This window comes from Pleuronectes platessa, chromosome 10 (genome assembly GCF_947347685.1).
Source record: "Pleuronectes platessa chromosome 10, fPlePla1.1, whole genome shotgun sequence".
Taxonomy (NCBI): Eukaryota; Metazoa; Chordata; class Actinopteri; order Pleuronectiformes; family Pleuronectidae; genus Pleuronectes; species Pleuronectes platessa.
In genome coordinates, this window is record NC_070635.1 from 6,819,013 (window position 1) to 6,844,109 (window position 25,097).

Sequence of the window (25,097 nt, forward strand, 5' to 3'; positions counted from 1 at the left end):
TATTCTGTCCCTCTCTCCTGCAGAGAGATACCCCCTGTAGGTCTGATGTGGAGGGGGGGGGGGGGGGTACCAAGGGTGCTGTGTGTGTGTGTGTGTGTGTGTGTGTGTGTGTGTGTGTGTACGTGTGCACCTAGAGGCAGGGGGCACAGGGATGAGGCCCCCCGTCATGATTTAGGCTCCCATGCAAATTTAATCAATTCGAGTACCTCTCGCCAGCCAGGGCTCATTAGCGGCAATTTAAAAAGAGGGCTCTGTGATCCCCACCTCGGTGCACGAGCCAGACGTTCAACTCCAGCACACACACACACATATAAGATACACACACACACACACACACACACACGTAAGATACACACACATATCCAAATACTGACACAAACACACAAAAAACGCACGCACGTCAGGGGCACTGTCAAGGCTGTAAAGATTTTCCTTCAGACGTCTTCCCCCTGGCATGGAGAGAGAGACCCTGCCTGCACGCCATCCACCCCCCCCCCCCAGCCCCCTTTCCTCCACCTTTTCTGTCCCTCCTCTCTATCCACTACTTCAAAAGCCCCATGACACCCAGCTTCAAGTTAAAGGAGTGAGGGATCCTAAGATAAAGACGACCTCTCATCTCCCAACCCCCTCCTACTCCGAGACACCCTCCCAACACTCAAACCCCAGGCCACCTCTCTCTGTCTCTCTGTCTCTCTGTCTCTCTCTTTCTCGTCTCCCCACCTCTCACTCTCCAGCTCTCTGTAATTGGAGGATCGATTAGTGCATCCTTAACCTCGGCTCTGTACTCCGGCTCTGGAGTGGGGCAGAGTTGTGTGCCGGGGAATGAGGTGGGTAGAGGTGCAGCACCTGTTTTGCGAGGCTCGAGTGTCAGGTTAAAGCCATGTGATGGGGGGGGGGGGGGGGGGGGGGGGCATCATATGATAATAGAGAAACAGGTTCAAAACAACCTTCAAGTGCTCAAAAGTAAGTAAATGAGTGGGTGTTGTAACAACTCTGGATAATGACTATACATTGTCAATGGTTTTCATTTTGGACACTACACATTTGGGTCCATTTCTATAGAAACAGTTTAATAAAGAAGTTATTATTGTTTGAACAAAGCACCAAAAATACATTTTACATTTTTTATATATATCAAAACCTTGGCAAATAAAAACCAGTTCTATGTATATGCCAGTAACATTTGTGGTAAATCATTCAAATCAATCAATCACATTTTATTTGTATAGCCCGTATTCACAAATTACAATTCATCTCATAGGGCTTTAACAGGGTGTGGCATCCTCTGTCCTTAACCCTCAGCAAGAGTAGGGAAAAACTACTAAAAACCCTTTTAACAGGGTAAAAATACATAGAAACCTCAGAGAGAGCCACATGTGAGGGATCCCTCTTCCAGGACGGACAGAAGTGCAATAGATGCCACGTGCAGGAAAACATCATCAAGATTAACGATTAAAGTCTCTAGCAGCATTTGATGAGGGTCAGATTTGTTAACGTCTGTATTTGTAATCTGTGTGAAAAGATAAGTTAAGATAAATTAAATAAAGCTATTGATGTCAAGTAGAAAACTCCTTTAGTAATTTCTCATGGTTTAACTTTGCTGTATCTGACGCCTCATGCTGCTTAATTCATAAAAACAGAGCAATGTATAAACCGCTATTAGGTTCAAATAAACTTATTACAAAAGCACTTATTACAAAATACTCCCAAATACCTAAACTCAGAGAACAAAGCTCCATTTATTGTACACGATCTTAACCAGGCTGCACTTTCCCTCTCAGTTCCGACACATGGAGGTTAATGTCTTGCCCTGCAGCTGTGTGACAACCACGCAACCCTTCACGTCCAACTCCTCCATTTCAAAAAACGACTGTTTGTGAGCGAACCTCCAGGGTCATTAACTTTAGAGATGGGGACGGGATGGCCTGTGCGAGTCGTCAAATGAATTACGAGGCTTTTGACAATAGAGGAATGCCTGTCTATATCTTTAAAATCAGAGGGTCGCCCACTGCCCACCCCTGAGCCCTTGCCTCTGCGCCCCGGCACAAGAGTCCCGTTGCCGGGGGGGGTGGAATGAAAGGCGAGCTTGAGGAGGAACAGTGGCTCGTCTGTGCCCGGGTTGCACAGTCCGATAGGGGTCCCGGAACCACGCACACAGTGTTTTGACCCCTGGGCTCTCCTCCGCGACCTCCACCCCCTCCGCTTATGGATGCTGGGCCCGAGGGTCCCGGTACAGGCACGCTCTCTCAGGGGTGTGACGCAGTCGCAGAGGGCAGGGGGGGTGAGAGGAGGGCGTGAGGAAGTGGGGAGGGAGGGAGGGAGAGCTGGCAGAGGACGCTCTTTGACTGCTCACAACACCACTCTGACGTGAATGGAGAACAGTGAGATGCCAGTGAGATACATGACTGTATGTTTACTATAATTGTTCACTACATTTGGACGCATCCTCATTAAAACTGCTGTTAGTTTGAGATGAGAACAACCACCATGGCCTCACTTCCTGTTTTGGCCCATCGCGAGTTGTTGGCTCACCTCCGCTCTGGTCAGCAGTGTTTGGGCCAAGGCCTCTGGTCCCTCCTTTACAGCCCCCTCCACCTTTCACTGTGTCTGGTGACATTTACGCCTGGCTCCCTCTCTTCCCTCTTCCCCCATCCAGTGGCTCCCAGGAGAGCCTGATGGATGGGCCCTGTTTATGAAGCTGCTGCCACCACAGTGATCAATCAAGCCTGGGTCACTATGATTCCCTGCTGGGCTGCCAGGCCTTCAGTCTATTTCACACTATAATCTCAGGGAAGTAACCACACAATCGGTGTGTTAGTGCTCACTTCATGCACGTGCATGATCGCACAAAGGCTGAGGGAGAAAATCGGCAAAATAGGTCTTGTTTTCTTCATAAAGGTGTTTTCTTTATCTGAAATATGAAGTCTTGACTCAGTGATTAGGGTTAATGACATGGGGGTCAACTACAGTTGGCCTTATAGTGACAGTTAAACCGAAGCTCATCTTCCAGTGGGGCATCGAACCTAATCCTTGCTCCGACATGCCACTAACAAACTAATCAGCATAAGCGCACAATCCCCGATTACGCCAAAACCAAGGCGAAGAGTCCGAGGGTCCTAAGAGATGTGAAGAAACCCTCAGTGGCCTTTTCCATGGAAGATATTTTGACATGTCAGAGTAGGAACAACAAAATAAAACCTAGTATATCGTTGGACCATGATTGGTTGATGTGTGAGGGTGAGAACAAAGTTAAATGGCAAAGTAAATAACAACATAAATGGATGGATTCCATGTAGCTGTGTCAGTTTCCGGGTCCTGGTATCGTCCCTGTTGTGTCACTGTCATTTATACTGGGACTCCTGAATAGAACAGAGCCATTGATGATTTTTAAAAAATTTCTTTGCTTCATCTACTGTGTAGAATAAACCAGCCTGTAGCTTCAGTACATGGTGAACAGGAATGTATATGAGCAGCGCCTCGGCTAATTACCTGATGATCTGTGACAGAACGAGCATCACACACACACACACACACACACACACGAGTGAGAATAAACTTTATAAAGTGACACGGCAGTAACAACAGTTTCATGGCTCTCTCTCTCCGGGGAGCCTTCGAACAGAGGTGTGTGTGTGTGTGTGTTTCTGCACAGATGCAGCTTGTAAAATGAATAATTGGTGGTTTGAATTAAAGTGAGCTAATGATCGAGCATTGACAATATTATTATTACCAGCGTTTGCTAACTGACACCTAAATCCTGGTGCGTTTTATTAGCTGCAGCTGTGTGTACCCTGCTGTGACATATGAAAAGGGTCTGCAGGAGGTGTGTGCTGAATCCTAAGTCAAGGGCAGCTACAAAGGTGTGTCCTTCAGAGGCTCTTCTGCATGTGCCACCACCACAACACTGGATTTGTGTGCCTCATGTCAATATGAAAGGAAAAACAGTTGTGTTATTCAGAGTTAAGATACTGGAGGGGACAAATGGCAAAAGCCAGGAAAATATAGAACAGTATAAGATGTGATGTTAATGATTGATATTCAGCTGGTTATGTACTAAGCCAAGATAATAAATGTCCATATATTATATATAGGGCAGCACAGTGGATAGAACCTCTCAGCGAGAAGGTTCCCAGTTCGTATCCCCCGCTTCGGCAGGAACATGCGTCCTCCCCATGTCAGTGTGGCTTCCTCCCAGTCCAAACACGTGCAGGTTGGGGTTAGGTTAATTGGGAACTACGTCGACTCTAGGTGTGAACGGAGCCTCCGTTTGCCCCGTGACACTCTGGTGACCTAGAGGATGATACCCCGCCTCTCGCCCAACAGGAGCAGCCTCGAGAGGATAAGCAGTTGATTATGGATGGATATCATTTATATATATTTTGTCTTTTATAAACGCTGTTAAGACTGAACAGCTAAGTTTATACTTGGTCTCACGTATATGAAACTTATTGTGTTGCATCTTTTGGCCACAGGGTCATGGAAACTAATCACACACAAACACGTTGCGGTGACATGTTGATGAGGAAGATGGAGTCCAACGTTCATTATCTTACATGTATTCGCTTTGAAATGAAACTTTCCTTTTAAAATCAGGTTTGAAATTGGGCACCAGCATCGCAGCTCACTACCTTCCACAGCAGGGACCAGTTAGTGATTCACACAAACACTGAACACATCAATATCAACTCAAATGAAATGTAACAACCACAATTTTAACTCTATTGTCAAACAGCGGGTCATGTCTATAACTCTTGAAATCCGGCTTAGTCTATTTACTGCTAGTTCCAGTGTCTTCAGCCAGCTGTACTTATATCAGCCATAAAGAACACTAATGCCACCTACTGGTTTGCGAGTAAAATACAACAGCTGGCCAGAGCGTGTACCACATCCTGAGTTCAAATTCAGCCTGAGGCCTCTTTGACAAATCACTGCCCTTTCTCTTTGTTGTTTTTTTACATCCCTCTCTCCCCACAGGTGAAAAAACCTCCACACTCCACAAACGGTTTTGTCCCAATAAGAGTTCAACCCTAAGTTATCTGCAAGACAAGAAACCACATCAACCTGCTTGTTCTTCTCGTATTTATTATTTGTAACAAACTAAAAAAGGTTTGGATAAATATGTACAAGATTACACAGGGTCAGCAGGAATTGAGGAAAAGGAAGAAATGTCATTAGGAAGGTTGAGGATTCCCGTCTCAGCGTTTCCTCTTGGTCTCAAACTTGTAAATAGCTGCTGAGTTGGTCGTCTCTCTTTTCACTTTCACCTTATGAGTCTTATCCTGGTATGCAGGGGAGGGAAAATAAATAATATGAAATAGATTAGGTAAATAAAAATGTATTGTAATTGTAAAATTGATTGTAATGAAGAACCATCTCTGTCTCCTCACCTGCAGATCCTTGCGTGTCTGGATCTTCTGGCTGATGACAAACAGTTTCTTCTCTCTGTCAATCCTCTGGGAAAGGATCTTATACTGGTTCTTCCTCTGCCGGGCGAACTTCTACAGGTGCAACAAGGAGAAAACATGAACCACCGGTTGATTGAGCTGAAGAAGGTGTGGACTTTTCTAGGTGTGTGTGTGTGTGTGTGTGTGTGATCTTCCTTCATGATAAACACAGACCTGCACAACGCGATTCCTTGAAGGTCCATGGACGCTCTTGGTCTCCAGGGTCTCCAGAGTGGGCCTGTTGTACACTCGGTCCACCAGCTCAGGAACAGTGTTGAGGTGGGTGGCCAGGTTAAATGACTCCACTGAGGGAAAAAACAAACATTAACCTCTGTGACCTCGAAACCTGTGGCAACACGCGAGGATGAAGGAAGCCCTTATCAATACATTTGCTACCATAGATACATTTTTTATTTACCTTCCTTCTTGGAATCCACAAAAAATGTGTGATGGTTTTTCTGTTTGCTGTCTGCGTCCAGGAGGTGGAGCTCTGCTTTCATCCTCTCGATTTTCTGAAGGCAAATGATAAAAAGATTATGAAAGAACCAACACACACATCTGTAATGTCTAATGTTTCCTAATGCACAACCGTTCCAGCTGCTTGAAAACTCAACAAAATAATGACCCAAACTAGTATCATTTCAATGCTAGCCTAAAGTTTAATGGAGTTTTGACACTGATGCTGATGTTAATAAATTTTAACAAAAACACAGACATATATTAAAACATAAATGGAAATCCCATAGATTCGTTTTTAAAGATTATGAAATATTATAGAGGGCAGTTTACAGGTAGAAATTTAACTATCCAGTGCTCTCTGGTGGACAATCTATGTCATGGCGTTAGTTTTCTGATAAATAAAAGTGACAGCAACTTCGAAAGTTGTTGTTGTTGGGACCATAATGTATAAGTTCTTTTGTTCCAGATTTAAAAATGACTTGAATTTGTGCATTATCCCCTACTGAGAAAACAAACTCACCTTAACCTCTGCAACCCTCTTCATCTCCACATATCTGATGTCCTGCGTCCTCATCATTTTCTTCTGCTCCTCTGTCACCTCCACCTCGTCCGTGGCTTTTGTGGCTACGTGAACTCCATCCTGCCACACAACAAGGTTTACACATTAAAAACCCATGCACAGTGTAATATACAGAGACAGAGAGAGTGGGATGTGTATTGTGTTAGAATTAGTGTTTGACAACGAGTCAAACCTTGTTGCTGTGATCTTGGCTTTGATCTCACCTGCAGCTTTGAGTTGATCATGTTAAAGTAGAACTCGTCCGGGTTCTTATCCAGAGCTTTCTTCCGCAGAGCAGAGATCGTGTTTTTCTTCTTGTGGTAGTCACTGTAACACAAACACAATGTTTACCACTGGAACACACGGGGCAGATCTAGAACCCATCCTGATCTGTGGGAGAACTCACTCTGCACGGAGCTTGTAGTCCTTCTTCTTCTCCAGGAGACCCAGGTGCTTCCTGGCCACCGGCTGGTGGAAGAGACAGATGCTTCATGTCACACACGTGTTAAACATTCAGGACAGTTTTCATTGTTGCAGCACGGATCCCAACGTGTATCTGCTTGGTTTCAATCTGTTGACATGTTTTAGAATGTACCAGTAGCATGTGGCTAACGCTAACAACACAGTGAGTTGCGCTCACCTGAGATCTTTCATGGTGGTTCCTCTGTCGGGATTTCAGCGCCTTCCTGAACGAAGACATGTTTGGACGAAATGTCCCCCGAGCTCAACAACGAGGGAAGTTTCAGAGGGAGCAGACAAACGTGACTTTGTGTGCGTTTTAAAAAGACACAAATACACAGAGACACAACTCGGACCTGCTGCTGCTGCTTCCCTGGCGCTTGAGACACGTGGCTTCCTGTCCGGGTCTCACAGTTGGTTTTCATTTCCGTTCCGCAGATTCGACTCAAAGTTAAAACGTCACAAAACTCAATGAGTCCGGTTTGAAATATTTATTTTATTATTAGAATATTCCATTATCAGTTTTTTATTTCAAACTGAAGGATTCTGAGTCATTTGTCGATCAAATAAAAATACTTTGAATTTTATGCTGCGGGGTGTAAAGTCACCAAAACACACCAGGGGGCGATATTGCACAGATAATTAAAAAAAAATAAAAAATTGTAATGTACATTGCACTTTCATAGTAGTCATAGTAAAAGTATAAATGCAGAAGTGGAAAATAAAATAAAAAGTTGTGTTTTGTATGTAAAGTACAGAACTGAACTGAACTATTGAAGGAAACATTTACATTTCATCATGTTGTTTTTTACTTCTACACATTTCACAGAGGAAATGGGCACTTGTACTTTTCTGCATTTATTTAACAACTGTAAGTTTCTAGTTATTTTGCAGATTAAGATTGTAATCCAAAAAACATTCGAAGGAATAATAAAACACATAAACTCAAAGTATACTTTTGTTGAATTGACTTGTTGTCAGTTCAACAAAGTGCAAAGTAGTTAGATGAAATTGCCCCTTCACTACTTTTAACCTCATAATGTCATGCATTAGTCATGTTAATCCACAAATAACATACACAGGAGCCAACCTGCTGAACAACCATGACTGTAAGTACACGCATGAGCATTACATGTAATAAATATATGTTTATACTGTTATAAGCCATATTTTCTTGAGTAAAGGATCTTTACATGTGTTCTACCACTGGTGTTATGTTAGTGAATCATTTAGAAATGACCCTGCATGGATGAACATTACAATAACATTTGAACAAGTTAATCGCCCACTTTCCTTAACAGTGTTTTTGATCTAATAACTTCATGTCATTTCAGTTCAAAGACATTTGGCTTCAAATATCCAAGACCACAGTGCACACACCAACTCGTTCTGCTCATTTTAATGAGGCCCTCTGTTTAGCCAGAGTGCACACTTAACACTAATTGGTAACAAGTTTATGTTTCGACAACTTGGACATTTACTGCACACTTCCGCTCAGGTTCCAGACCCTGTTTTGATTTGTGTCCAATAGACCTCTTGAAAAACACACACACACACTCAGACACACACACACACACACACACACACACACACACATACAGACACACACAAACTCAGAGAGGAAATACAAAGCAATCATGTAATTTGAAGTCAAATATTTCTGTTGTTTGTATGTCACAGACAATAGAGAAGAAAGGGAGACAAACAAAGGACAGTACTACAGGAACCTGGACAATGGGGGGGGACAAAGACAAGCAGTCCCTTTAATCTCGTCCAGACTCCGCGCTCTTTGTGGATGTGAGAAGAAGAAGCCAGCAGGACAGAGAGTTATATTCCACTGAACAGCCATCTTTCCCCCCGTGGCACCTCGCTATCCCCGCTGCTACCGCAAGGAATTTGTTTTATATGTGTGAGATTTGCCCGGCATGCAGAATGCTTTGCGGGTGATGAGACCCATGAATGGGATCAGTGTTTCCACATTATGTCACTGGCTTGTTTATCAGTCTGATGGCTAATGACCCCGATTCCTGCGAAAGTTTCAGCCCAAGGGCCGACTGGTCCCCCCCCCCCCCGCCACACTAACTTGTGTTTTACTAGGCAAACACGGGCGGCGGCTTGATTCCGAGTTGATGGGTTAAATGTCTGGGTTCCGACTTACTGGGCTGCGTGCTGTTTAATTCATGCGAGTGTTTATCATTACAAGTGAAATGCCTGGTGCCACGGCGGGGGGGGGGGGGGGGGGTAAATACTACTTTGGAGATCCAGGGCGCGTAACAAGCTGATGCAAGAGCAGAAGGACAAGAGGTCGTGGGTTTGTCCAGGGTCAGCAATGGAGGAATGCCCTTGTGGGACAGATGCAGAGCCGTTTGGTTTTCTAATATGACCCCGTAAAAATAACACTGCTGACATATTGTAAGACTGCAGCACTCGGGCTGAGCTCAGGGCTTTGGTATGTCTCCTCTGACCATGGTTGGTCCTCGTCTGCAGCGAGCCGCCAGGCCAGCCCTGTCCAAAAATGCATGAGCCAGTCCTTCCTCCTGTGTGATTATTTAGCTCCGTCCCCTAAACTTTATAAAAAGGGATTTAAGAAACAACAGCAGATAGATTCAGATGTCAGACTGTTTAGTCATTACTGGCTGTGGTGAAACGTGGCGGGTTGTCTGCATGTATATGTTGTACTTGGGGTAAAAGTTTGAGGTACTTCTACTTGAGTTACTTCAATTTTCCTGGGGATTTTGACTTGTATTCCAGTACATTTTTGAAATAGGAGATATAAATATTAGATGGATGTTCTATGGATAGTTTAGTCTGTCTTTAGTCCAGTTTAGTTTAGGTATCAGGAGCCGTGCACGGAACAGCTGTTGAGCCAGAGTTAGCAACACAGCTCTTTTCATCTGTCGTCTCTGGGGACAGGACAAATGTAAAACACAAAACAGTACAACAATTTAACAGCAGACAACTGGCGAGATGAACACACAGCACATCACATATAAAACATGGGCTTCTCTGTGTTAGAAAAACAGCTCTAACAGTCAACGATCACATGACTTGTCTGGAACATTCATCCTCTGATATGGTTTGAGGTCCATTGTCCTGCCGCTCTCACAGAGACTGCTGTATTTAATATGTTTTCCACCGCTGGTCACCTCCTCACCCCCCCCTCTGCTTCGTGGTGCCTGGTTCCCAGCTGTGACAATAGGTGCTCTCCTGGGTGGGATTCTCACCATAGTGACCCGAACCACAAAACTCTTGTAAAACTAAAAAAAAAAAATGTCTGTAATTAAGTGCCAGTGTGCGTTGCTTATTTTCCCTGCTTGAGTTTTGAGAGTGTAAACGGTCGCGTGGCCCGTTTAATACCCTCGACAGTGAAGTGGAGAGAAGTGGACGGCTTTCAGATGAGGCTCAATATACCTCAAGTGCACAGTTAAAAAGCTCTTATCGCCAAACATCATCAAAGGGTTCTTACAGTTGATGGTGTCTTGATAGACGGTTTTGAGTTGATCTTAAAAAGGCAGATCTCAGTTCCACGTGTCCCTGCAGAATCCAAAGCTACTAATATATTTGATCTATGTTTATCCTGGATCTTAAAAATTATACAATCGCAAAACACAACACAAATTCCACTCACCGTTATGTATGTGGAGAACACAGAGGCGCACTGTTAGAGGTCATACACAACAACGGTTAAATTGGGACTTTTAATATTGTAATTGCTTCATTGGTCGGCTGTTCAGTGTCACGACGGCCATTAGAGCTAATCTCTCTCAGGTGTCCCCAAACCATATTTACACACTCGCTCCAAGAGAAGACGTCAAGGTTTCCAGCACGATTTTAAATTTCATTTAGCAGAGCATGACAGTGTTTTTACAGTTTCCATTCGGACGGGGTCATACTCTGAGCTGATAACTCGGTTAACCCCCGCTATCTTTAAACTTGTTTTTCAAAAGGAAGACAGAGAGACGTTTCATGTAAAACCTAAAAACACCTTTGAACAGCATGCCAGTCATCAGGCCACGTCTCCCATGATGAATTGATAGGCTTCTGTCCTCTAATTTGTTGAAAGCACTCCGATGGGACCACGCCTCAGAGTGTAAAATAAGAATTTATAATTATGGTGTTGTGGGAAACAGAGGGGTCGGACAGGATGGAATCTTATCTACTATATGTGTTTGATGGATCCTCAGGAAGACAACGTGTCACTTTTAAAACTTAGTTTTGTTTTCAATCTGAGCTTTTTCAATAATTGTGAAATAAAGACACTATTTCTCTAATTTGTATTTGTTTCCATGTAGCAGGGTGTTTACATGAATACATTGCAGAAATAAAGATGAGTGTATAAGTAACTGGGCTGAGGAGCAGAAATCAGACATGTAGTTTACTGCATAAACACACTTGGCCATGAAGAGTGAATACTAATTTCTATCCTTCGTATACAATTCTGGAAAGGAATAGTTTCAGATAATATTTGTCCAACACCACTCTCATTTCTGCCTGTCGAACGTGCAGCTGAGCTAGCAGCCGGTTAGCTTCGCCAAGCGTAAAGACTGGAACCAGGGACCAGCGTTCGTTGTACCTGGTTTTAATGTACTAGATTAAACAAATGTGACATATTCATTAAGTACTGAGCTCATACTTTGATTTGCTTGTACTTTTAGACAAAGCTAGTTTAGCTGTTGAGCCTTCTTTCAAGTCTTTGTACTAATCTTTGCTAATCAGTTCCTGGCTCGATCAGCTCCAACGCAGATGAGGGAACAGGAAGTGAACGCATCACCAAACATTTCAATCAACATCTCTAATTGTTCCGTGACAGAATTGGTTTCATTCTGAGTTTTTGGGAAATGCTGAATTCTGGTAATATTCATGGAAAGAACAACACAGTGTTTCATATCATATGAGTCACACTCTATCATGACTCTGCTTGAGTCAAGGCAGATAGGACTGGAAACCCAGACCACACCAGTGCACGGTGACTGGTGAACCTTCCTGAAACCTGAAATGACGAGACGCAGGAAAGGAAGGTCACTTATCACACAGGGTGGCACCTCAGTCAACAGTACTGTGTTCAAATCTACTGATTAACAGCAGTGACTCAAGTGAGCAGAGTCAAGGTTCCTTCTCCGTGTGACGACCCAGCAGCCGGCTGGTTTCAGGGCGATGTGTGGCGCCCACTTGTTGAGTCATGACAGAAGTGAAACATTAGACTGGGAGAAAGGAGCCGCACTGTAAAATAGGGAATTGAAATCTGACAGCTGTGATGGTCTTTACCCAGTTTGGTAACGTCAGGGCCGTCAAAGGATAATCTACAAAGGGAACTTTAGAGCGAAGTATAATTTCACCAATGCAATGCTCAAACATTTACATATAACCCCCCATTAGAACCCAACAGAAACTTCAATGGCAAAATATTGTATTACAACAGCTCGGGGGATATTTATCCTGCTAATTATTGATATCAGCTGGTATGAACAGTTTTATTTTGATATCATCTTTAGCCAGATGGCCCAGGCCTGTCTGAAGCTGATATTTAGTTTACCTTCACTACACCAAACATACCTATTATTAGTTTTTAACATTTTACTGCCTTTCAGTGGTAGTAAAGTTGAAAGTCTGCCCTACAGCCTAATTTTTATTTATAGATCTTACATGACCTCACACGGATTCAGAGGAGAAACTCCCTTATGTAATAATTGTAAAAGCAAAAATGATTGCACAATTGTCACCATTTTAATTGAGCTGTAAGTTAGGAAATGAGCATTATTTTGAAATCGATTTTGTTCACAGGAACTTGCAACAAACGGGGAAAAGTTTCAAAAGTGAAAATGTGCAACTGGTAATTGTGTCATAGAATATGTTAAACTTCTGAGTTACCTCTCCTACATGGTTATGTTTTGCCCTTTGCTTGTTTTCTTTATTTGTCGGTCTTTCGGCAGGATTACTCAAAAGTTATGAACTGATCTACATTCAGTTTTGTGGAGGGTCGGAAACAACCAATCTCATTTTGAGCCGAATTTTCAGATGTTTGATTGATTGACTGATTTATTCATCAGTTGAAATTTCCAAAATAAGAGCCCAAAGAAGCAAAGGATGGATGAATGGACTTAACTCAATCAATCAATGAATCGAGTTATATTTGTACTGACCATATTCTAAAATCGCAATTTGACTTATAGCGTTTATAAAGGTGTGACATCCTCTGTTCTTAACCATCAACAAACGTCCTCACTCTGAACTTATATGGGAAAACAAGTTTGGCCTGTAAACCAATGTTCACCTTTAACACTTAAGTAAATTAAAATACTTTAAGTGTAAAATGCTTTGACTATAAAGCTGATCAGGACCCTGCTGCCACTAATGTATGAATCGTTTGAAGTCACTGGTGAGAAGAGAGAGAGAGAGAGAGAGAGAGAGAGAGAGAGAGAGAGAGAGAGAGAGAGAGAGATGAAGGAAGGAGAGATGTAGGGAGAGAAGGAAAGAGGGAGGGATGTGTTTTTTTTCGGAGGGGGGCGGGATCTTGTGACTCACCAGTAACTTCCTCAGTAGTAGGACAAAAGTAGCCGGCAGGCTGCATCCCTCCTCACCGCAGAGCTCCAGTCAGAAGAAACAGAAAAAAGTTTGCGCGGCGGTGAGAAGACGCTCCTGGATCCGTCGGAGTTAAACGAGCTGAGCTGATCCGAGGAGGAGGAAAGCTTCTCATTGACATCTGGCATTAAGGTGTCTCCTCACTTCAGACCGCTCTGCTCCTCCTGGTAGGATCTTTTTCTTTATCTCACTGTGTATCTGGACTTTTTACGTGTTCGGGGTTCAACCCCCTCTCTGCCTCAGTGGAGCCTCGGAGACAATGAGAAAAGACCGAGAGGTGATAGTTTATCCTTTATGTCATTCCCAGCTTCAGAGAGATGAGGGGAGAGGTTTTCAAAAGGAGAATGAATGACAGAGTGTTAACTTCAAACGCTTTGATAATAGACGAGATATAAAGTTTGAATGTGTAATTAGTTGAAATGACAGATTAAAAAACATCAATTAATGTTAAAACCTAATTGATACTATTCAGAGGGGGGCCTTTGCATTTTTTGCAGAAGAAGTCATATTCCAGATAGTTGCAGAATAAATTATGATTTAAAAAAAAGTAGTGTCTAATAACACTGTGAGGTCATATTCACTTTTCATTTTGTGACTTTTTACTGTCCATCTCCTGAGTGTAAAGATGACAGCAGGCGTGGGCTTGATGATATGAAAACTTCAATACTCCACACCTTAGTTATACACGCTGCCTGGAGAGGACAGGAGTCGAACCCTGACAAAAAAGAGGAACCACTTCCTGTGACAAGGGGGGGGGGGGGGGGGGGGGGGGTGCACACTCTGTCTGTCTGTGTTTTTTCTGCTTTTCCTTTTCACATGTTTTTTTCTTCTCTTAATCACAATCTCACACCTGCACTCATGTCCCTCTGTTGTTTCCATGCTCGTGCACACACACACACACACACACACACACACACACACACACACTGTATTGGGTTGTGTGACCCACTGAACTGTGGAGGAAGGATTACAGAAGAGCAGTTGTGTCACAGACGCTCCCAGCTGAGCTGTGTGTGTGTATGTGTGTGTGTGTGTGTATGTGTGTGTGTGTGTGTGTGTATGTGTGTGTGTTTGTGTGTGAAGGCCCCTGAGAGCAAAGTCCCTCGGGCCAAACTGGTCCATTCTGTGGCAGCAGGAAGTGGGATACGGCCGTTTGCGCTGGGAGGGCTGGGTCTCCTCTTGGTGTTTTGGCCTCGGGTGTCAATCATCACATCACCGTGCGTAGTAGAAGTTGTGGCGTCATCCTCGTGGCGGTTGCTAGGTGTCTCACCTGTTGCGTCATCGTGGCCGCTGTGGGAACGGTGGGAAAATAAGAAATTGGTGTTGTCTTGCCAAATGGAAAAAAAGATCAGCTCAAGATCATACATGTTCTCTTTGGAATGTGTCACCTGTTGTTCTTTTGGACGATAAAGTTGTTGCTTTCCCTACAGCTCACTGTTTGTCTGCACTTGTTTGTCTTGGTTCTAGTTCCAGGACCTTTATTGTCATGATAGCAGACGGATGATCAGAGACACAAACAGAATATCTCCTCTGAGACGGTGTTTACTTTGCTTTTTAAGACTGTATATTGTCATTCAAGGACATTCATCTCCCAACACCACTGGAAATAATCAGTTTGGTTTAGACGAGGGCTGGAGCCAGGCTACAGCGTGCAGGAGAAATGATCTAGAAAGTGCACTTCAGAAATCAACGTGTTGTGTTTACCTCATATACAACATGCCTCATGTCTTATGATTTCTGCTCTGGCCCTCACCGAGTCCCTGAATCTCCTCATCCCTCCATTTAGACATTCTCATTAGCTCCTTCGTGTAAATAACCCTTCTTCACCTTGTGATGGTTCTAATCCACTGGTTTTCCACCAGTTGTATCACAGAAATCAAACACACCCACTGGCTGTCACGGTTACGTTATCTCTTCTCACATTCCCAGTGAGTCAGACATTTGTGTTCCCACCTCCAGCTCCTGTAGGTGATGAATAGGTCCAAGGTTGACGGGCCTGTGTGAAAGCAACTTGTGAGTGACTCCTTTGATAGTGCAGCTTGAACTTTATCTACAATTGAAGCAGGACTGAAAATGTCTGATATAAAACCAATTATTGTAATGTAATAACACATTGCTTCAAATGTTTAGAAAGGTTTTTTTCATTTACAAAAATGTCTTGTTTCTTCAATATCCACTCAGGAGCAAAATCGGGTCCTAAAACTCAAAATAAATCTTTATTTGACATTTATTGTGATGATTACTGATATATAGACTAATAAGAGCAAGTTTTTCTAAACATGCTTGCTTCCTTAACCTGCCTGGTTCATGTCTTGAACAATTTGCAGTGAAGGGAAACAAATTCATTCCCGCACCTATTTTCTGTCTGTTCCTACAGAAGTGACACCTCGGAGGAATTGGTTCTCTGAGGCATCCTGCCGTGCTGTCACCCTCTGACAGGTTATTTTCTTTAACACAAACCGTTTGTCGCAGCACAAGAAATAATCCTCCAGCAGCCAAAAGCCCGTCATTCACTCTGGCCCATTTAGCATCTCGGAAGATGGTCTCTGGACAGAGCCCACGAGCTGTATAATGTATTTGTTTGCTTTCTTCCTCGTTCTCCCTCCCTCCCTGTCTCATTGACCATGGTCACATTCTTCAGAGGGCTCAGTGGTGGTTGGACCCCGGCCAGGTCCAAACTACAGCGGGACGGCAACTAAATGACTTGGACCGGTTGCGGCTGGTTTCATGGGTTGGCATCGCTTGAGCCCCGGCCAATGATAATGATGGAGAATTGGCGGTCAAGTGGTTGCAGGTGGTTAGGGAGCAGAATTTAGATTTGTGTTGTGTTGTAAGAAGTTTTCATTCGACATTATGCAGCTGTCGCTTCCTCTTTGGACACAGTTTGCCTTATGTTCCATCACGTTCTTTGGGAAGCTTCATTTCAGCGCAGTGATTTCATGCTGACTTCTCAACGATGACTTCAGAATCTATTGCTCCAGCTGCTTGTTTAAACACATTTGGTCGCAGCATGTGTTGTCAAATTCAACAAAATAACAGGCGTGACCTTAATCGTCAATTCTCGTAGTCTAATCGTTCCTCTACAGCTTTCAGGGTGTTTATGAATGTGGATCTAATCCGTATGAACAGATTCTGCATGTAAATGTGCAGAGGACCGGAAGACTTCTGGTGTCAGTTTCTAGTTTGACCAATCACGTTGGAGCAGGCTTTGGTGTACCTGCAGGTGAACACGGGTGGAGAGCAAGAGAGGCCTTTTTCATGTATCTCCATTCATTTGCAGATAGCTGTAAATAAAGATGAGCCGAAATGTTGTCTGAACTCAGATCGTCTGCAGAAAGCTTTGCTGTTTGTGTTTTGTGTGCAGAGACGTGTCCCTCGTCCACTGGAGGCCCTGAAGTACTGTCCATTGCCCCATAGGCTAGTTAATCGGCAGATGACAGCCGATGGGCTCAGAGACTAATGTGGCTCCAAGCAGAATCTAAAAATGCAATAAAATCTTTTTCTTAGCTGTTTAGACGGATTAAAACGTGGGACCACAAAAGGGAAACCCCTCTTTGAGCCGAGTCAGTGTAAGAACGTAAGAAATTGTTCCTCCATCTGTCTGCCCATCGTCAGTCTTCTCTTCGGTAGGTCGGGGGGGCACGTGGCTGGCAGCAGGACTGTGTCTGCATTCCCTGAGCGGGGGGGAAGTGACCTCAGGTTTCCTCCACAGTGACGACCAGGTGCTGCGGTGTTATTGTGAGGGGTGCTAGACTTCCTCCGTGGATGCTTTGTTGGTAAACGTCTGAAACTTGATCCTCTCAACCAGGGCCCCCGTGGGAGGTAAAGTGCCCCCCCCCCCCCCCCGAACTTAAAAACCCAGTCATCCCGCCTCGCCCTCGTTCCCTCTTTCCTCTCGTTCCCTCTCTCCTCTCGTTCTTTACACTCGCTGCCACACTGTGTTCGCTCCATGTGACATTTTATTTAAAGACAATATAAACTTTATATAGGCAGCTAAGGAGTGCACAGGGTAACAGACTCGGTGCTAATGGGGTAATTACATTCCTCCGGGGATACAATTACAGGTCTTCACCTAACACTTACCTGCCGCTCTCAAAGGAAACGCTGTTTTCAAAGGAAACACCAAATTGTTAGCACAGAGTCGCGGATCCCCTGTAACTACAGAGCTATTAGTTTAATACAAACCAATTATAGGTTCTGGAAGAAGATGACGATGCTTTAGCTTCACACACACACCTGTACCTCCACTTTCACCTGGTCTGCTCACTCTAGCCTCCGCTCTCCATTACCTTTAATGCTGGATTATTGACAGTGAGTTCATTAGGTAGTCTGGGCCCCTTCCAGCTTCTCTCACATGAACCAGATGTTGTTGGGGGGCAGGGGTCCTGTCGAGTCACTGCTGCATCATCACATTCTGTCATGTCGTGAACTTGTGCAGAGGATACACTTGAGTAAAGGCGTGTTTGTTCTCCTGCACCCTTCGCCTGAAGGGACGAGGGCAGGGTCATGCTTCAACACAAGTGTGTGGCACGGATGTCACACAGGACTCGATGAGAGGAATGTGATGAAAACCGTGAAGCGGTTACCGACTCCTCCATCCTGAGCCGAGCCTGATAAACCTGTCTGTGTTTCCTGGTAACGCCACCACCTCTGCCGCGGGTTTAAATATTCATTTCCAAGAAGTGTGTAAACTGATCGAGAGCATTTGCTCAGTGCATTGGCACCAAGGAAGGATGTTATCATGGGAAATCTATACACAGGAAAGAAATGTCACTAAAGTCCATTAATAAGAGTGACGGCTGGTATTTTGTCAGCAAACCGACCTCTTAAACCAACTATGCAAGTTATATGAAGCAGGAGAACTGAGAGGAAAGTAAACGTTTAAAGTCTGCGGACAAATTGCAGTGGTTTTTATACAACTGGTAATGTGATGTGTATCATAAATTTGTATAAGCAATGGTTATGTTGGGCTAATGGCTAAATCATAGGATAACCCATGGTTAATGGAGACACTTGAGGAGAAGAATGTCGGCTGAGGAGAGTTTCTCCAGTGCACGAGGTCGAGAGTTGTTATTCAACACTGATCGATTTCTGCTGCGTGAAGATGACAAAGCAACAAGCCAAGTCCCACACTCCGTACACAACATCTTCATATCTGGGATCATAAAGTCAACTTGGTTTTTGGGGATATCACTGGGCCACTGACCTGTAATTATCATGGCTTCTGTCGGAGGTTTGCTTTTCCTTATTTTAGACTCTAGCTGCTTTCAGACATGCACTGAACTCTGTGTTTCCGCCTGGCCAGCTCGTATAATGTCTGTAGAAATCAAGGAGAGGTCGATGTGTGTGTTTGTTAAATCACAGAAAAACACGTGATCTCCGCAACAGAGTTAACACGTCACTTCCTGTCTGCTGCTGAGGATTTGATGCTGCTGTGAACGCGTCTGTGCAGAAACTCTCCTGCAGTGTGGGAAAGCCAAACTGCATGTAAACTCCGTGGCCAATTCTCCGGATTTTACCAGCAGGTCACGTCTGAAAATGGCTCGTGTTCAGAGTTTAATTCCAAATGTTCGAAAGCTGGCTCCCTACCCTGCCCTTTGTGATATCTGAGAATTAAGCCCTGAGAAACTGAGAAAATTACCCCTAGCATGCGTGAGTGTGCAGTAATCTAACAGCAGCCATCTATCATCTGTTTTATTTCTGTGGGAGCAGCAATGGCGTCATCCTTCCCCCATTGGATGTACTTGCACACCGGCTTAATTGGGCAATAATTTGGGAGCATGTGGCACGCAGCCCTTAACCACACAGTGATAACCAGCAGGCCTCAAACAGGGCAACAAAGCCTGGGGCTCAAAATGTCACCTTTCGAAAACGCTGTGGACCCCGACGAGAGAGAGAGAGAGAGAGAGAGAGAGAGAGAGAGAGGGCCATTAACAAAGTATTTCTCCACAACAACATGCCAGGAGGACGCTGTTCCCATAACAGATGTCTTGAAGGGGTAATTAAACCTGGGCAGTTTATACGTGAGCTGTTTGTTTCACCACGCACCACAGCCGTATCCCCACCTTCCACCCCCTGCTGCTGCTGCGGTAGTTGTGTCTTTATATGGCGAGTAACTCTAGAGTTTGCCACAATTCCAACTGCATTAGAGCTGATTGCTTCCCAAACACTTAATGGCTGCTGTCTCCCCACATCTGCAAAGAATGAACCCAGACTGTGACATCATGCCCCGGAGGAAGTGAGAGTCATGAGAGTGTGGGCGTGTGGATGGCAAGGTGTGTTGGCATCTACAGCGTGTGTGTGTGTTTCTCTTCTACTCGGATGCGCACAAGTGTTCTCTCGGTGTTTGTTTCGCAACTGTCTCCGGGGGACAAACCAGAAGGACGTGAAATGTTGGACCGCACGAATCGCTGCTGCTTGTTCAGATCCGATGTGTGTTATCTCCTCTCTGATAAAAACATGAGTGTTTATTTGAAGTGCAGCTGTGAGTGAGAGCATCCCCCCCCCCCCCACCACCCACACCCTCTGAAAGTAAACACTGTGAAAATGCTCGCTCTGCTTGATGAAACCAGCGAGCGATCAAGAATCTGACTCCTTAACCAGAATGTTATACACCATCTCTTTCTCTCTCTCTCTCTCTCTTGCTCTCTCTCATTGTTTGTTGCTCGCTAGTATTTACAGGCAGACACACACACACGCACACATACACACAAACTTTATCTCACCCTCACACTTTCGTCTCTTCGGCTCTGCTGTAGAGACAATAGTCTCTGCAGAGGAGACAGGCTGAGACAAGCCAGACCTGCTGCGTTCGCGGAGGTGTGTATTTATGTCACTCACTAGTCCGTAAATTGAACTGTGTACAACAATTGTGCCCTTTTTTCTAAATACACAGATAAGTGTGCACCTGGCACTGCTCGGGCACACGCTGGCACTCATTTGTAGAGCTGTCAAAGTTGCACTGGATGGGAGCAGCACATTTCTTGGCCTCCCCTGCCTCTCTGTCTTGTCTCACCTTCATGGGATCCTGACCGGCCCTCGTCTCATATGGGGCCTTGGAAAAGCCATAAATGGTGTGGCTATAAAAGGTCGTCAGCTCCTCGATGAGAAGATCAGGGTAATTTTCAGCCAAGATGAGTATCACAGCTAACTGGATTTCTTGGCGAGGAGAGTTAAGAGAAGGAATGAAAGGATGAGATGGAGAGAGGAGTGGCCTGGGTGCACCACTATTGCCCGTGGGCCACATCTGTCAACGGGCTGCCACAGAAAGCCGTAATCGACGATAAATGCAAGTCACTGCTGTGTATCGTTTATTCAGGGTGTACCGGCTTTCCATCTCGGAAAAAGTGTGCATCAGTACGCAGAAATTCCAACAAGGATTTAACCTTACCACAACAAATGTACACAAGAGAGAGAACATGCCGTGACTCCCCCCGAAGCATCCGTCGTCAGCTCTTTTTCACCTTGTGTAATTAAAGTTGTTTGTGAAGTGAGAGCACAGCAGTGAAGGACGGCTTTGTTTGACAGCTTGACATCATATCGAGCTCAGGATGTTTGTGGTAAATCGGACGTAACTCCTTCCAGAGGGAGTTTCAGAGCATTTACATTAAACACAATCAGCAAATGATTCACAGACCTCCAGTTGAGCTGGGGACAAAAAAACTAAAACAATGCTACGTCTCGGTACCTGAGAGTTTGCATGCGTTTAGCTGCATGAACCCGATAAACAATGAAACGTTAAGTGAAGCATTATCAACGACCTCCTGAACATCCTCAGGTCTTTAACTAGAGAGCTGCGTTAAAGTTGTTGTTGCTTTTTCCCCTGTTGTGGTTTAAGCCAATGTCTGGACGCATCAGTCATCAATGGTAGCTCAAGCCTTGGTTTTGTGTTAATGGAAGCCTCTTTCTTTCATCCGGCCTTCACTAAAAGAAACACCCGGACATCAGGCAGTCCGTTCTCTGTCAGGAGTCGACTTTCAGTTCACACACAGCTTTGTCTTGGTTCTCTCTGCAGAAATGACGTAATCTCTCTGAGGGTGGAGGAATGATGGGGCAGATACAGACCCCACATTACCACTGGCAGCTTGATGAAGCGTATATGTGTCACAGGCATTCAGCCAAATGGTGCTGGATGGTGCCTGCTCCCATTAGCAGCAGCAAATTGAAAATGTAGCACATCTCCGCCGTCCAATTTACACGTGGGTGCCAAATCGTTGTTGACGCAAATGCACGAGTAGTTTGAACAGGCAGCTGAGATACAGAGAGAACATTGAAACGATTTTTAGATCGACTTTCAGTTTCAAACACAATCAGAACTGGTCATGTCTGTGATCTCAGGAGGGAAAGAGAACTCAGATTTCCATATCGAAACAAAACCAAATCTCACACCTTGGAGGCAAGCAGCTTATTAACGCTAGTTCTAAATAGGGCCATCGATTTTTACACCTCACTGGACACGACTAAAGAGTTCATATTGTGTTAACTCCATTCCTCTCAATAGTCTGACCAGCATCACTGAGTTGTTTTTTCTCTCTTTACTCGTCCTGAGGTCCACCATACGTTTGCAATTCTGCCGATGCTTTAATGGGCCTAAACAGTCGACTTCAAACGGAACCACATCCAGTTTTGGCAATGGGAATGAGATCAATGGGTAAAATGGGGGCCAGACGGTGAGCAAAGCACAGCGGAGGGCCAATGACACAAGCCCCATGACTTCACCGTGGAAGTATTCAACCCCCCCCCCTTTCCAAAACCCCCATCCCTCATCCCGTTGCACGCTTTCTCAACACTGGTGAGTGGAAACTGTGTAAGGTTTAATGGTTACCGAGGAGAGAATGGAATAAAACCTGTCCTATAGTATTAGCAGTCGTGTGTAATGATGGATTATGGTCATAGTCGTGCTTGTGGTGATCAGTCAGGAGAGTGTTGCGGTGCCTCTGCACAGCGTTGTGCGTCAGCTTTGTGCTGTGTAGCTTTTAACCTTCATCTACTGGTGAAGTTGGACTCTGGTCATCCAGTAATAAAGGATGAGCCATATGTCCTGTTAATTTACAGGACGTGTGACATCAATTTACACTTCACTTGATCGATGAAGAGGCCGAAAGCCTTGAGGGGAGCTTTAGGGCCTTCAACCTTTCTCTCCGTTTGTGTGTCTGCTTTGTGTTGAGTACAATTCCCACATCCCTGGAACCCTAGAATAACCCTGTACGGAAAAGAAGAGCAGGATAAAAGCAGACGAGGTCGAACGAGAGTCGCAGGAGAGTCGCGGTTAATAGATCCGGAGCGATAGGCAGGTCTGCTTGGGAAGCAACATAATTCAACCACGCTATCAGTGTTTACCAAAGCACCTGTTTTCACGTCGTCTCTCTCAATTTAACAACAGCGGCTGGGACTTTGCATTTTATCACCCATAATGAATTAGGTGGAGAAGATGAATGGAGTTTTGCATGGCTGCGTGATAAAGAGATTCCAGTGTGTGACGCCGGGAGATAAGGACCTGACGGATTGCAGGTCTCTCCTGGCAAAGTCGAGGAACTTGTTTATAGGATTTCTGAACTTGCAGCTCTTCTCCCGACTTATTTGAACATCAGATAAACCCACTGAGACCCACTGTCTACCAGCAGGAGTATTGCTTGTTCTGATGCATTGACTAATCAGTTTTAGCTGAGAACATGTTTACACCTACCACTGCTGCTCTCCTGGTCCTCTGCCGGTTGAATCTGATTTGCTGAACGGTCGGACTCTGCGCGATCAAATTCTATCACAGGTCTGTGTTTGGAGGCAAAAACTCAAACCATAAATATAAAAAAAGAAATGTCAGAAGGTGTGAACTCAGCCTGGATGGGGGAGGCTGGGCTGAGTTAATGAATGAATGCGGTTGGAGGCAGTTTTAGGTGCATGGCGGAGTGATTTATGGAAACCTTTTGAAGCGAGCTCATTCCAGCCACACGGCCGGCGTGCTGCATTTCAGAGCCGGGACGTTCTCCCTGCAGTACAGTGAGGGGGGGTGAATGACCCGTAGGTCACTCCCCTCCGCTTGTGTACCACTCGCATAGGCACTTCCTGATTTTCGTGGCAATTTGTGGCGTTTGGTTTTCCGGCACATGTGATTCACTCCTCATCTATCTGGAGGTCAAAGCTACAGCACAAACACAAAGACACAAATGAGGTGGTCCCGGTCTGGGATCATAAAAAGTGGGTCAGGGGAGTATTCCTGCAGAGTCAGGCTACTTCTTCTTCGCAGTCATTGTGCAGAATTATCAGGAAAAATTTACAGCATCTCAAGCGTGACTGGATGGAAATAGTTTTTTAATGATCTGCTGCAGTCGAAATCTCTCTCCAGTCGTCTCTAGTAATGATGACATCATTGTTTGAACAAGTCAAGCTTCCATCTTCGGACTCAGGAGGTTGGCTTGGCAGCGCTCGGCCCTAGTTTGTACGTCTGGTTTAAATTAATTGTCTTATTTGATGTGTTTGGATTCTTATTACCAAGATCTTGCCACTTTGTTTGGAACTCATTTCCTATATATGTCAGATTGTTTGATCTTATCGGCTTCATTTGTGCGAGCAGAGAAGCCCGGGGATTGTAAACATTAATTAATTACACCCGACGGGAAGTCCCCACATAGGGACCTAAACAAACCGCTGCAGTGTGTATGCAGCTGCTTGCTGTGTCTGCTCTTCCTGCACAAGTCGGCCATTGTCCCCCAGTTTGGCTGCTGTGTTTATTTTTTTTGTTTGATCTCTCTATCTGCCCTCAGCCTTGTGTGTTCACATGTGCGCCTGTGTGCATGCATGATACGGTAGGTGTGTGTCTGCGCGTGCACACGGCTGCAGGTGGGTCTGCGCCTCTGTGGCTTTGTCCTCATGCAAGAGTGCGTTAGTGTGTTTAGACATAATACTTCTGTTTCTCATTGCATCGGTGTGTTTGGAGATGTGTGTGTCCGTCCTTTCTGAGGAGTCCCAGAGATTGTCCCTGGTTGAGGTAACAGGAAGAAGCACAGCACGGGTTCCACACTGACTGGTTATAAACTCCACATTGGTGAATGGGTTCATTGCCCAGGAGGAAATGAACCCACGTTTGGCTCTCGCTCCAAATACCAGAGCAAAGGAAGAAGACATTATGTTTTTTACGACAGGAAAACGGTGCACGGGGATGATTCACAGGTCAACCAATCATTATCACATCTATTTTTAGATGCTGTGGGATTTTTTGACACTGCTGTGAATTACAATAAACACAAGACAGGATGCATTTAACTGTAACACACTGTGTAGTTAGCTTGACCTGATCTTCTACATGTGCAGAGCAGGCTCCGCTCTAAATATAGTCGGGAAGTCTAAAAACGTGGACGTGATCTAAGTTTAGGACGTACTAATATGATATCAGTTTTTTCCTGATGGGTTCAATATTTCTTTATGGCACCACACATCAATTTTTAACACTGCCGCAGCATCCCCAATAAAACGCTGGGTTGTGCCTTCAGTCACCGCCCTGCAGGATGAAACGAGAGCTGCACGTCACTGCCAGGAGGTTTACGGCGCCGGGGAATGAGGGCACTGTTTACACGTCACCATAGAAATGTGCCTGAGACGGG

General features: G+C 44.8%; 2 protein-coding genes across 2 annotated transcripts in view; one reads left to right on the top strand and one right to left on the bottom strand.

Annotated features, from left to right (window-relative positions):
- Positions 1-5,065: 5,065 nt before the first annotated feature.
- utp11 (UTP11 small subunit processome component) lies at positions 5,066-7,313 on the bottom strand. The gene is made up of 8 exons (XM_053432695.1): positions 7,103-7,313; positions 6,869-6,930; positions 6,687-6,789; positions 6,424-6,543; positions 5,863-5,956; positions 5,619-5,749; positions 5,388-5,498; positions 5,066-5,279 (listed from the first exon to the last, which is right to left on the bottom strand). Exons 1-8 carry the CDS (start codon positions 7,160-7,162, stop codon positions 5,196-5,198), a joined length of 765 nt encoding a protein of 254 aa, XP_053288670.1. The 5' UTR covers positions 7,163-7,313; the 3' UTR covers positions 5,066-5,195.
- Positions 7,314-13,432: 6,119 nt separating this feature from the next.
- The window catches only part of fhl3a (four and a half LIM domains 3a), a 28,161-nt gene continuing 16,496 nt past the window's right edge, over positions 13,433-25,097 (top strand). The window contains exon 1 of the mRNA XM_053432696.1: positions 13,433-13,667. The gene's annotated coding sequence lies outside the window, so the exon portion shown is untranslated. The remainder of the gene's footprint in view (positions 13,668-25,097) is intronic.